This window comes from Lynx rufus, unplaced genomic scaffold, assembly GCF_022079265.1.
Source record: "Lynx rufus isolate CCGP_SWC_20201006 ecotype Redwood Valley unplaced genomic scaffold, mLynRuf1.p SCAF_1, whole genome shotgun sequence".
In the NCBI taxonomy this organism is placed as follows: domain Eukaryota; kingdom Metazoa; phylum Chordata; class Mammalia; order Carnivora; family Felidae; genus Lynx; species Lynx rufus.
The window spans coordinates 46,502,501-46,517,521 of NW_025814823.1; the positions used below are offsets into that span (position 1 = coordinate 46,502,501).

At 37.7% G+C, this 15,021-nt stretch overlaps 1 protein-coding gene across 1 annotated transcript in view; it reads right to left on the minus strand.

The window, feature by feature from the left end:
* The window catches only part of DACH1 (dachshund family transcription factor 1), a 432,347-nt gene that overhangs the window by 186,866 nt on the left and 230,460 nt on the right, over nt 1-15,021 (minus strand). The window contains exon 3 of the mRNA XM_047080563.1: nt 6,090-6,251. Coding sequence (XP_046936519.1) covers nt 6,090-6,251 — 162 coding nt within the window. The remainder of the gene's footprint in view (nt 1-6,089; nt 6,252-15,021) is intronic.

The following is a 15,021-nucleotide window of genomic DNA, read 5'->3' on the forward strand; positions in this document are numbered from 1 at the left end:
TCCACTAATGTGACATTTGTGAAAAGGTTTATGTTTGGATATACTTCCCTCACCATATGTGAAGTCACAGGGCAAAAGCATTGATTTAAAGTGTTTATATATAAATTGACAGCTATCAGTTCTAAAATATTTCTCATTTCACATGTCAGAATCTTTTTGGCCTTTTAGGGTAGTCCTGTGTGTGTGTTTCCATGTTTACAAGATCCTGGCTGTTAATATTGTTAAATTTACTCATCAGACAGGAAGAAGGATCTTACAAATCATTGTTAGGCAGAGAAACATTAAGAAAGTTTGAAAAAAAAAACTTTCCACATTAAATCTGTTAAACAATGGCAAATTTCTTATGAATCAGTGATACTGTAATTGAACTGGAGACATTTTTAGAGCAAGCTTGCTCTGGCTTTTTCACCCTCCGATTTGGAATCTGCTCACAGTACTGCCAGCTTAACCAAAAAGGATTAACTCTCATATCCAACTGAGAACACAGATAATTCTCAGTAATTGGTAAAAAATGAAGATGAATGGGGCTGAGAGATAAGGAGCAATTAGCTCATCAGCAGTTACAGCTGTGCACTCAATCCGGCTCCATCTCTTGAGCCTCGGCCCCTTTTAAAGAACCTAAGCAGAATAAGCATAGGACACCCCTCCCCAAAAAATTGCTGTACCTGCCCATCATTTCTCTAGTCTTCCATTTTATTTCCTTACTATACAAAGACACCTGTCATAGCATGCTATGTAAATTACTACCTCTCTCAGGACCTATGTCTAAAGCCAATCTTCTTTTTAAACTTTTTTTTTTATAACAGAAACCAAATGACTACTGTAGACACTCTTAAATTCCCTGTCAATCGTTTCATTATAGCAGCATCATCTGTTTGAAAATATAAGCAATTCCCTCATCTAATTATAGGAAGGATTTGAGGTTCATTAACATTGCCAAGGCAGAGGATCCAATGTGCAACTGCAGAGCTCTGCTTGGTGGCCTGTGTTCTCAGTTTCCTTTTATTTGCTTTCTCAAGGTCTCTAAGACTTTTTCCTGAGATCATAAAATTAATTTTTTCCTTCCAAATACACACGTGAGTTAGAAGAAAGGAAATGACTACAGTATAAACTATTCTACTTCTGTAGGAATGGTTTAAAAAAAAAAAGATAAGGGGATGGTCAGCTGGGTAAGATAATTTTATCTCCTATCTGCCTGGCTTTTTTTTTTTCCCCACTCATTTTTTGTTGTTGTTGCTGTTGTTATTGTTGCTGGTTGATGGACAGAAATAACAAATAAGGAATATCATGGAAGAACACAGCTGTTCATCCCAAACTCAAGTTCTTGTGTTTACTTGAACCTCCTACACCGTTGTTAACTATTGCAAGTTTAAGAAAACGAAAACGAATCGTACATTTTGGGCATGTGAAATGCGTTCAGTTTGTGGATCACTGCATCAGTGTCCCCTTGCTTGTGTTCCACAGTGTTCAGAAAGAGACATTCTGAAGTCTTAAGATGACTTCACTTCCTTAAAGAAATAACAGAGGTTAGGGGGTTCTGCCTATAGTTTAAACAATGAGATTTTCTTGGGACATCTGTTTTGAGATCACATTTTGAATAGATATGAACTCATTTCCTACTAAGCAAGCAATCTACTATTGTTGATAGCTGTTTACCAGTTCTATGAGTCAGATATTAGCTAGTGGCAAAGGTCCCTCTTAAATCCTCCGAGTATTCTTTAAACTGTGTACATAGTGTTTTCCTTAAATAAAATGTTAAGAGAAGGTAAAAATGCAGTCTTTTCCTGCCTCTTGGTAAATTATAGTCCACAAAGTCTTGCACTTGGGAATAATATTTAATGTATTTATCTTTAAAGAGTCATTTCCTTTGTTGTCATTAGTTAAGGGAATAAGATACTAGGTTTAGCAAGTATTTAAATAACATAGAAACTACTGAGATGCTCACTATGTCAATATTTATATAGCATTTAAAAACTAGAAGTAAAAATAAGTTTCCTTTATTTAGATTAAATCGATTGTGATTAATTTAGTATCCTCAAAAATGTGCATGATGCTCAAAAAAAGATAAGCAGATAAAAACACAGCTATAGATACTATGGAATTGACCTTGGGTTCACCGGTTTTAAATTCTACCTTTCCAATATCCCAGTCCCAATTTCCAAACGGCATTTTTTTAAGCTGGTTATGTAGATCAGTCCTTAAAGCAAAAAAATAGCAATTTATCTGGCCTGTATGTTGTGGATAGTGTTGCCACTAAAAAGAATCCAGGACATTTTTCCTTCTTATCTGCGATGTAGCTCATATCAGCCAACCTGTCACAAGATAGTACTTGATATAAACAAGAGATTGCAAAGACATCTCAGTAATCAATATCAGGATGGCTACAGTATGGAAACCCCAACCAGTGCATATCATTTGTCTCAGCATCTATTTCTATGGCCAAATGAAGCATTAATTCAAATCATAAATCTATGGTGATTTAAATCTGGGAATGAGCACCTGCCTGCTTTAATGATTTATTTTGTACATTTCAGTAAGCAGGAGATTTGTCCATATGAACTGACAGGTCACCTTCAGATGCCAGGAGCAGACTGTTTATCACCATGCAGACTAGCATCTCATCTTAGCAAGTAAATATTAAACTAAAAGAATCCAATTGATTGTGGATGAGGGAGAATGGAGACACGGCCATATATTTTACTCAGCGTGCTGATGCCTCCCTCGGATCTATCCTGAAGTCCTCACTTCTTCCTAAAGTGATCATTCTGTTGGAGAGATGTGAGCTCAAGGTTACCATGTAAAGTTGGGACATAAAATAATTATGTATCAGTGTCACAGATTTCTTTAAACACCTTTTTTTGGCTAATTTTTACAATTCATAATAAGAACCAAAAGGAGTCATGTGTAATAAAAAATCTCTCTTCACCTCACTAAATGGAATCAAACCAGGCAAAACCAAAATCTGTTCTCTGGGGCAATAAGGATTTCCTTACGGCCCGGGTGGCGGTGGAGAGGGGAATAATGTTCCTACATAGGAAAGCCTAAAACTTTTAACAGAACTCGCGAGCCAGAGGAGTATGAGAGATAAAAGAAACCTGAATTGATTTCAAAAACGTCACTGTATTTGGGCATGGCTGAGCAGCAACGATACATCATGTAAGTAGCACCTCTCTGAGGGGTTTCACTCCTTCAAAGAGACAATTGATAGATTCATGAGAGTAGTAAGTTTGTATTCTGAAATATAGGCCTTTGAGATTCTTGGGATCCCTCCTGGAATTCATCTGCTTCAGTACCACTTCCTAAGCACCTCATGCCCGCCGAAGCTCCCGGATGTAGTACATCCTGTTATGACTGCCTACTTATGTAGCCATCCCTCCCATAAACTGTATGCCCCCTGAGCGCCGGGACTGTATTATCATCATCTGATGTTACTAGAATGAGTGACAATCAAATGCACAACAAAATCCAAATGAGTGACAATCAAACGCACACAACAGCTCCCCCCAAAATTTACCCATAGGCCTGCAGCTTAATAGACACCTAACAGAGAGTAGAAAAACAGGGAAGGAAGCGAGAAAGGAAGTGAGAAACACTTGACAAATAGGATCTCCTTTAGTTCTCATGATGTAGATATTATTATGCCATTTTCCAGATATGGAATGTTAGGCTCAGAAAGTTTACAGAACTTCCCAAAGCCACAGAAGAGGTAATTGCTGAACACTTACCAGGAGACAGGGACTGCTGGCAGAATCTTAGAAGACTGGGGGCCAGATAAAGCAACTGCTCTGTTCAGCCACTATTTTGGTCTGTGCAGGCTCAACCCCATGGTGCCCTGGACTTTCCCTCCCCTTCCTCCCCTACCTCTCCACCAAACTCTCCTGTCTTGATGTCTAGAAAAAGGAGGGGGATGGGCTCTGGAAGTATAATAAATCACAAATTCTTAGAGGGCAGTGGTATTTGAGAAAAGAATAAAAAATGACAATGACAACATTTTACTCCCAAATCAGCTACAGATATCTAACAGAAATGATCTACATGCCTCAAGACTAGCAGTAACACCAATGTTAACACACTCTAAAAATATTAAGACTCTGTAGGAAAATTCAAACTTCTGCTCTTGACTCAAATTGGTGTTGGATGGGGCGGGGGTCAAAACTAAAAAACAATCTAAACTACCAACTAAATACCCTGATAGAAGAAAAGTGATAATTTCTTCCAACTACACAAAAAGGAAAATTCAAATTGTTTCTTTTTTAAGTCATTATGGTAGCCCATAAACCACAATTTGGTCACTAGGCAAATGTTAGTCTATAATGTCAAGAATTAAATATATGTCAATGCCTAATTATGAGCCATGTTCTCCTTATCTTATGCCTATTGGTTTTTCCAAAGTCAACTTCTCTGCTGCTCAGGAAACTCAAACAGAGATATCATGCTTTAATATCTTTTGTTTTCAACGTTATTAAATTGCCTAATTTAAATATTCCTCCTCCCAACACCAACTATTAAGAACAGCCTGCATTAAAGGCTCACTCTTCTAAATTTTTAAAAACATTCCAGATTGTTTTGCAATGGTAACTAAAATTTATAGTGGCCAATTACTTGTTTTTAAAAGTGTCTAATTTTGTTCTACTTTATAGGCCAAAGCAAGAGGTTGCTTATTTAAAAAAAATGTACTTAAGAGTTCCAAAAAGAGAATTATAATTCATTCACTTTACTTCAAAACTGTTTTTAGTGTTTAAAAGTCTGAATTTATGTGTGTGAACCACGACCTTAACAACCCCGCTGCCCTCCATCCTGTCCCTAGGAGCGCTGCAAATGCAAGCCCTCATGTTTTTCTTCATCCCTTCCAGCTGTAAAGCCATGGCTTTGGCTCTCTTTCACATCTCTTCAACCTTCTAAGAATTGCCACCACTTTCTTTATAACCTATTCTCAAATCAAACGCATTATTGCCACGCCTTTGCTACTTCTCTTGTGTGGTGCTATGAAAAAATTCTATTTATTTTTTTTTCCTTTTTTACATTAGAAGCCACCCTTTGGCATCACTGAAGCAATGGTAGTTTGTGTTTTGTGTATATATTTAGAAATTACTCCCTACTCGAACATTCACATCTAGTGTATGCTTCCATGGAACTGTTGTATGAATGATTATTACTGAAATCCCTTACATGCCCTTAACTATCTGACATTAGACAGAAAGTAGAGAGCTGCTGATTATCTAAAGAAATAATCTATTAGCATGCTGCATGGAAAAGAAAATTTAATTGAACTGCCATAAATTATTGCATCCTTCATGAAAATATGTTGGATATAGTATCTTACACATCTCTTGTAGTCTCCACATTTCTCTTGTTAAATTATAATTTGAGCAGGATCTCTACATTTTAAAGAGAAACAATACAGTGCAGTGGCGGAATACAATGCTTTATCTCACCAACACATAGATGCTAAAGATATCATCAATAAAAAAGTTAACTCACATTTGAAGTTGTGTTTGAAAAAACAAACTACTCAAACGAATTCTGCGAAGAGAAAGGTGTTGGTTTTGGTTTAAATGGTGATTATTAATTTTTCCTCTCTTTCTCCACATCTCATGAAAGAAAAAAAAATCAAGAGAATTCAAAGTTGTACATGTACGACGAGAAAGATTGGTTATAGTTGTTTATAGAAAGAATGAATTGTCAACATTATTCTTGGCAGCACATGAAAGGGTTAAGTTTATATGTTCCACTGCTGATGCAAACGTATTTGATAACACATCCATTAGGAATCAAAAAGATAAAGTATGGGTTTGTTTGTAAATATTCTTGTCACCATACCCGTAATCAATCTTTTAAAATTCTGATTATTAACACTTAATTGTGGTACAAAAGATGTGAACTGTTAGAAGTTGCCTACATGAAGTTGATGGTATAGCAAAAAATTATGTCGTTAATTATTTAGTCAGAGTGCATGCTGTTAGAGGGACAAAATCGTATCTCCAAAATATACACTGTGTTTGAAGCTAAAAATGAATAGTTTTGTTCTGGAAAAGAAAGTAATTTGGTAGCGACATGATCACAAAAGTTTCCGTGAACATAAAACTTACCAACACTTGAATTCATGTCGCCATTTTCAGAATCTGCTCCATGTTGGTTATTACTGGCATGATAGTTGCTCATGGCTTCCAATTTGATTTTTTTCACCTTCATTGCTTCGGCGATGGCTGCGTTGGTAGCAGCGGCCGCTGCTGCAGCTGCTGCTGTCAGACCTTAACAGAATAAATTAAAAACAAGGTAATTCACATTCTGATCTTTTCATGTAGTAGTCCATGTACTTTGTAGAGCACACATACAAACATATTAGAGGATCTGATTCCTTCATGCCACACTCTGATAACATATATTCATTCCCAACTAGCCAATGAAACAACATTGATATAATGGGGAGGATGCACTGTAAACTCTCAAACCAAATATTAGCAGAGACATAATTCATACATAGAAGGAGAGGAGTAGAAATGCATCCAGAATTCTCTCTCTCAATTAGAATATGCTATTCTCTGCTTAAAATCCTCTACAGCTGCCTGGAGGCGGGAGTCTGAACTGCTCAGCTCAATTCATAAAACCTTTCACTAAAAAATGTAAACCTACCTAATCGCTCCATTTCCGCATCCTCAGGCCCCCCTCCAGCTACCTGAACATTCCACCAATACGCGTACATACCCTGCTTCTTCTGTGCTTTCACACATACCACTCCCTTTGTCTGGAACGGCCTTGCTCCACAGCTCACTTCCCTGACCTCTCATCCCCCAGCCTTCTAGCCCCAGGGTTAACACTTTTAACCACTGTGCCATGTTTGTCCAGAACAGTTCACCTCTGTTCATCCAGAGAACAGGAGGTAGATAGGAATGGACGTGAGACTAGAAATAGAATTTGAGGCCAGATTATGGAAGAGAAGAAAGCTAAGGCCATGCTTTATGTACAGGCTATAGATAGCCAGAGAGGTTTTGGAGGAAGGGAGTGGTTTGCTTTCCTTAAACGTGTGAACTTTTACCAAGTGAGTTCACTTTATCCTGGCATCCCTCTCCTGTAAAATGGCAGACACTGCAATACCTGAATAATCTCCCCTAATTGTGAAACTTTAGCAGTCTAGGAGAGGATACAGATATCCCTGCTCCCCATACTTTTTGCTATGGCTGCTTCAGAGTTTCTGACTACGGTGCTTCAACTCGGTTTGAATTTATCTGTGTGATTTATTTTCACTCCCAGCTGGTGGATTAGAGACTGAACACCTCTCTCCTCTTTTCCTCCCCACTAATCATCGCTTCTAGTTTCTACAGCAAATGTTACAGCCTCGGAAATTATAAGAAAGTCTTTTTTCCCCCTAGAAATCTCTGCTTTTTTTTTTTTTTTTTTATAGATGTTAGGAGAGCTCACCTTTCCTTCAGATCAGACCAAAGAGGCCTTTTAGCCCAATGCAACAAGACCTTCAGAATGGATCTTTGAGTGAAAAACTGATAACCACCCTCTAAAAAGGCACTGATGTAAACTCAAAGAATTCATCTGGGTCTACACTGTACATTTGTTGCCTTTTAAGTCCCAACTTGAACGGATTCTCTCATCTTCCTATGATTGAATTTACTCCCCAGTTACTCATTTCCTTCAAAGGTGTTTCAGAACATTTTCTTTCCTGTTAAAATTCTCATGTTTCCCAGCAACTCTCTCTTCCTCGATTTTGCCTTGTCACAAATGTGACTATCCTACATGTCCCTTCCCTTCATTACCCCGTGTGGCCTCATCTCTACCGTATAACACTTCCAGGGTCTTTATCTTTGCTTTATGCAGCAGGTATATCTTGTATTCAAATAAGGAAGATAAAACTACAACTTGAGATCTGACTGTTATTATTATATAGATCTGAATCAAATTCTACTGAATTTGAAACATAACTACGCATGATATAGCCTTAGACCAGCCATAAAGCCTTTTTGAATATTGTTTCTTCACCTGTAAATTCATTCTATTCACAAAGGGATATGAGGATTAAATGAGATAGACTATGTGAAGAAGGCCACATCATGCTATTAAACACTAGGTATTCTAGTTCCTCAAAAAGCCCAGTCCTAGCCATGATTACTGCAGGATATGGTGGACTGGCCATAGCCCCCTTAGCTAGAAGAATCTTCCTTCTCTCTTTAACCCTTGACTTTTAAAAATATTTTTTTATAATTTTATTTACCTGATCTTATGAATGGTACTCTTCTACTTGTCCACTTGGCAGTTTATCCCCACGGTTTTACATTTCTAATACAAATTTCAAAAGGTATATGGTGGTTCCCCCTCTATCCATGGGAGACATGTTCCAAGACCCCCCCATTGGATGCCTGAAACTACAGACAGTACTGAATCTTAGGTATACTATGCTTTTTTTCTATACATACATACATATGACAAACTTTAATTTATAAATTAGGCAGAAAGAGATTCACAACAATAAAATAGAACAATTACAACAATATGCTGTAATAAAAGTTATGTGAATGCAGTCTCTCTCCCTCAAAATATCTCATTGTACTGCACTCACACTTCTTATGATGATGTGAGATGATAAATTGCCTACATGATGAGATGAAGTAAGGTGAATGACACAAGCCCTGTGACCTGGCATTAGGCTCCTATTGACCTTCTGATGATTTTTCAGAAAGAGGATCATCTGCTTCCAGGCCATGGTTGACCAAACTGGGGAAAGGAAACTGCAGATAAGGGGGACTCCTAGAAGTGTGTGACCCATACATGATAAAACTGAACTATCTAATAATTTTTTATAAGTATTGCACTATTTTTATTTTTATTTTTATTTGAGAGGGAGGGAGAGCCACAGAGGGAGAGAGGGGGAGACAGAGAGAGAATCTCAGGCAGACTCCATGCTCAGCATGGAGCCCAACGTGGGGCTCGATTCCATGACACCAAGATCATGAATGGACCCAAAATCAAGAGTGGGACGTCCAACCAAATGAACCACCCAGGCTATAATACTTTTAAATACTGAATTGTTAGTCTAGTTTAATGAAAGCAGGAAAAAAAAACTATGACATTTTCAGCAGTTGCTGATTTTAGTTCCACTAACTCACCTGGCTCACAATTCTAACACTTTAATAGCTTTCAAATTCAAGCAATTTTCTCCATTTTCCCGGCTCCCTCTAGTGCCAGCTGCTGCCTTTTCTTCAGTGGAGTCCTGCAATAGCCTCTCAACAGCTTCCCCTTTCCCCGTTTCCAACCTCTTACTACTCATACAGCAGTCAACATAATCTCGTAGAAAGGAAAATCCAATCATGACATTCAATGCCTACTCTTAGAAGCAAGTGGGGCACTTCACATGGCTGTCAGGGCCCTTCATGCTCAGTCCCCTGCCTGTCCATGTAGCACTGTGTGTTCACTCAGGTCCCACTTCCTCTTTGTGCTATAGACACTTCAGCCTTCTCCCACTTCCTCAAATGGACTACATTCCTTCTTCCAAACCAGACTGTGTCCAGGTTGTTCCCACTTCTAGGAAAGCTCCCTAATCCCTGTCCCTGCCCCTACCCCAGACCAGCCCCTGTGTCCCTTATCTGATGGCGTAAACATTATGCTCTAGGAGAAGTGAGCTCAGGTTCCTAACTCTTCAATCTACCTGAGAAATAGCTATCAACATTTCAAGAATCAGCTCAAAATATACTTCTTTCAAAATTAAAAAAAAAATATGTATTTCTTTATTTATTTTTGAGAGAGAAAGAGCATGAGTAGGGGAGGGGCAGGAAGAGAAGGGGACAGAGGATCTGAAGTGGGCTCTGTGCTGACAGCAGAGAGCCCAATGTGGGGCTCAAACTCAGAAACTGAGATCATGACCTGAGCCTGAGAAAGGCGTTTAACCAACGTGAGCCATCCAGGCACTCCAAAACGTACTTCTTTTAAAGAGCTGACCTTCCCTACTCCTCAAGAGTAGAGCTAGCCATCCACTGGTTTGTGTATGTGACTCTACCATCCTTTGTGCATCAGAATCACTCATGGAGCTTTTAATCCATGCAAATAGCTGAACCCTACCCTATGAGGATTCTGGCTGGGACTGCTGCATCTGTATATTTTGGGGTTGAGTTCACTGTTCCTCAGGACATTACAATGTGCAATCTGAGCAGAGAAACTCTTGACTTCTTTAATGCTCTTTTTTAGGAGGGGGGAGGTTACGTTTAAAGCTAGCTCCTCTAACTAGGTTATAACACCAAAAGGACAGAAATACTTCCTTAATATATGTATCTCAAACATCTACCACAATGCCTGCCACAAATTCTCACAGAATGAAAAAACACTTCTGAGACTAGACTACTTGGAAAGCCACAGGAGAAATATGGTCACTATTTTGACAATATCTATGTAAGTAATTTAAAGCATTATGTTTATGTTACAATCAATGTGAATATATTAGGAGCAGCAAATTTCATTAATTTAATATAAAGCATGACTCTCCCAAGCTACATCTGCCTAGGGCTGGAGAGGATCACAAAAGGCTCATCCGCCCTCCGTATTTATTGCACTTCCTGTTGGCCTTGCAATGGCCCTTTCAAATCTCTGATGTAATTCTCAAATCCCGCCCCCCCAACTTGCTCTTAGAAAGAAGTCCCATTGTATATTTTGCTCCAAAATGAAGTTGTCTTTGAAAAAAAAAATTGTTATAAATTCACAAAATTAAGTCTAGCTTTTGGTCTATACTTTATAGAGAATTCAAACTGTGAAAACATTTTCATGTAACCAAGAATTGCCTACTTGTGTAAATACTGGGAACCCATAACATTTACCTCCCTGCCTCACCCTTTTCTTCTTCTTTTTTAATGTTTATTTTGAGAGAGAGAGACAGACAGACAGACAGCGAGCAGGGGAGGGACAGAGAGAGAGGGAGACACAGAATCCGAAGCAGGCTCCAGGCTCTGAGAGCCGGATGCACAGAGCCTGATCAGGGGCCTGAACTCACGAGCTGTGAGATCATGACCTGGGACCCTTAACCAACAGAGCCACCCAGGCACCCCTCACTCACCCTTTCCTAAGTGAGAATTTTTGTTATGTCCTCCTTCAGTAGCCCACCTTGAAGTACATTATATTGCAAATTTACCACTGCTTTTAATTCTTCCCAAGCAAGATGAACCATTTTTATCTCAGACTTAGGTAATTCAGTATTTCTTAAAGTGAGAGTCAACATCAAATCCAGCCATCATGCATGGTAGTTAGAGGTTATCTTCTCCAAGGACAGTCACAGACTGTCTGGGATGGGCTGAGGAATCTGTGTTTTTACCTTTCAACAAACAGGTTGATTCTGAGGGCTTACTGCCCTTAGATTATTTGAGGACAGTAATTTACACTAAAGTGTGTCTGCATCTCATAATCAAAGTTTCTTAACTGAGTAGATCATTACAGTTGTTTTCAAAAGTGAGTGTGCTTCAGAATCAACAAGGGAACTTGTTAAAACACAAAATCAGGCTGGACGAAGGAATCATAGTTTGAGATGTATGGCTTTAGTGGGATGCAGACTTTAATAAAAATGAATCTTCGTGTGCCTTTGGCCTACCACAGCAGAAGTGAAAAGGTAAGCCACATAATGTAGCACGTCGGTATGTTATTGATGCAGCAGTCATGTACATTACTAACTCCAGCAACCACTTACATGCATGAATCTATTTGGCATGTACAATAACTGTTACTGAAAAGCTTGGGTAATCACTTTGGATTCTTGAATTGGTAAGAATTCTTTCTCTCATTGGGGGAAACATAACAAATATATAGAGATAGATATAAGACAGAGAGAGAGAGAGAGAAAGAGAGAGACAGATAGAGTATGTGTGTGTATCATCATATGAGGAAGGAACAAATGAATGATCTCTTACACTAAGGAATGATTAACCCACCTATCTTACCTCACCAAACTCACTTTTTTATGCTCTCAGAGCACAGTGAAAGTATCTCATACACCAAAACAGAAACATGTACTGAACTGACAAGACAAATATGAAATAATTTCATTTTATTTGAAAAGATTCTAAATCCAGGGGCACCTGGATGACTCAGTGGGTTAAGCACCCGACCTCAGCTCAGGTCATGATCTCACTGTCTGTGAGTTCAAGCTCCATGTTGGGCTCTCTGCCGTCAGCACGGAGCCTGCTTGGGATCCTCTGTCCCCTTCTCTTTCTGCCCTTTGCTCTCTCTCTCTCTCACAAGTAAATAAATATTTTTTAAGAATATTAAAAAAACATTCTAAATCCAATGTAATTAACAATGGAGACACTTAAATGTATTCTTAAAACTCATTTGGCACTAATAAGATAATGGACTAAGAAATATTTTGTTAAAAAAAGACACTTTCCTTCACAGGAAGGATAGTAAGTCATAGTTTGTACACTGCCAGACCTCCAGTTGGCCCTCACGAAAGGGATTGTATATCAAAACTAGGTTAAAGACCATAAGCCTTATATCATGCAAAAAGATTTAGGTTTCTTTTTCTTTCCTATTAAATCTCCCTATCTCTACATTTACAATTTAAAAGAATAAATAGGCTTTTACACAGAATTTTAAAACACGACTTTTCATATTGTTGTCCGAATTATGATACAAACTCATTTCTGTGGGCTTCATTCTGATCTGCTCCTTTAGAGAAAATTCTGTATTACTTTTCTAACCGCATAGTGTTAAAAGTTTGGTTTTTTTAATCTTGGCTTACAGATTTCTTTTACTTTCACTTTTTGATGCTCTGCTAAAATCTTTAGTTACTGTCATGGAAATTACTAGTTACCTAAACTATCTATCATGTAGAGGGTAAATATGTGATGGTTAAAAAGCAGCACTCCAAAAGCCATACAAACTTTGGACAACATGCATCAAATTTATCTGGGATACTGCTGCAAGTTATACAATTCCTAAGGCTTCAAAATTCTCATCTTTAAAACAGAGATATCAATTCTGACTTGATAGGGATGTTGTGGAGAATAAAGGCAAGATAATATATGCAACAGCATGGGCACATACTAAGCCCTCCACAAATGGTAGTAAATATTATCAAGTAACCCAGAATATCCATCATGTCCGTATGTCTAGTTTTACCCTTGTTCAGTTACTCACAAAAATGCAACTACGACAGAAGCAACCTAACAGTGTGGAGTGAGAATTTAGCCACTTGACAAATGGAAATCTAAAACCCATGCCTCTATCTAAACATTTCATTTAGTAGTCTACATTGATCACATTTATCTTAAAATCACTAAATCTCCCCTCTGTGCTCTATTGATACAAAGCCTTCCCTACTTCAAATTCAATATCCTAAAACCAATCCATGGGTTTATCATTTGGAAGAGAGGCAGGCATTGTCACCACTTAAGAGTCTTATTTTACTTTGCAAAGATAGCATTTTTCTTCTGCTTTCAACTTTTATCAAAACAGCCTTTAAATCTTTCAAATGCCATATAGAATCCTGACCAGCCTTTCTAAAATAAGGAAAAATATCCCCATTCTATTTCTTTCAAATAAGTTAGTACTCCTAGTGATAAAGAGTAGATTACAACTATAGATTATAAATATCAATAAAAGAGACATATTGCTGTCAAATTCTTTCTCTGATCTGTTTGTTTGCTCATTAACTTGAAAGGTCCAATCTTTGATCTTTGGTTTCAAAGACATCAAGATGACTTCCAAATGTTTGATATGTTGTCTACTTTTACATCACATTCCATATAAAATGTATTTCCCAAAAGCTAATGGTTAAGTAAAATGAGTTCTATGTAAGAGATAGTAAGCAGTCAAAGCTTCTATATGATAGACTTTTTATTAGTCTATGTCGCTTCACCCAAATTTAGAAGAAACCATTTTAAAGATGCAGTAGATTATAGCCAATGGTAGTTATTATTAATATTCTGGAATTGATAAGTTATTTATGTCTGGCATTCTTCCTACTGATTATTCAGGGAGACAGGCGGCTTATAAATATCTCATCACTCCACCGTCACAGAAATTTCATCGACAGTGCTCATGCACAGCTATTAGCAATATGAATCTAACCATTACAAGAAGGAGGAAAATCGAACATGTGGCATTAATACGCAGTCCTGGTTCCTAACCATCTGATAGGCAGATGGTGTGAAGCGGATTCTCCAGCTGAAATGAAGGGGCACATCATTTAAAACCTTGTTTGCATTCTAACTGATATCAGTGCCATATTGATATACATGATACATCATGGCAGTATTTGAACAATCTAGTTTGTTTCAGTCATAAATGTTTACTGCCTTGTTTTTTTTTAATCTTATAAGCATGTTCAGAAGAGTGTATTTTTAATTTATGAAACCTATTGTTTACTTCTGTTGAACTAGAAGATTAGTGGAAAGCAGGAATATTAAATTACTTCAACCACAGCAATATAACCAAGACAGACGAATAAAGTAGGTTTCTATTTTCAATAAAGGATGTTAGTAAAAGAGTTTTAAAATTAGCCCAGGCATTTTGCACATTAAATGCATTTATTCATTTAAACCGCCTGGCTGCCCTCCCCCCCAAGTGGCATACAGAGAAACTTAATGCTTTACATAGCCATTCATTTAAAACTCTCACTGTGTGCAATTAATCTTGTCCAACAATTCAATTCAGAAAGTAAAACATCAAAAAGCATAGTTCAATTCAACAGTCATTACTGTGAACTAATCTTTCTGCTCCTGACAGTTCCTATAGACTCTTTGCAAAACTCGGTGGAAGGTGCATTGTAAGCTCCATATAAGTTTGAATTACAACTCAGTTGAAATCACTCCAAGTCTTAGAAGAACTTTTGGCTCAATATAACAACTTAAAAATACCAGTACCCTTTTTTCACCCTGTTTTCTTCCAATCCTTGTTTAAATACCAGCTGTCTAAAAAACTGACACTAATTTTCAGTTATTTATTTTTTCGATACTTTCTAAATAAAGGGGAATTGTGATTGAAATATACCTGTCCTCACCCTTGAATGATTAATAACAGACATGATAAGCAACTGGA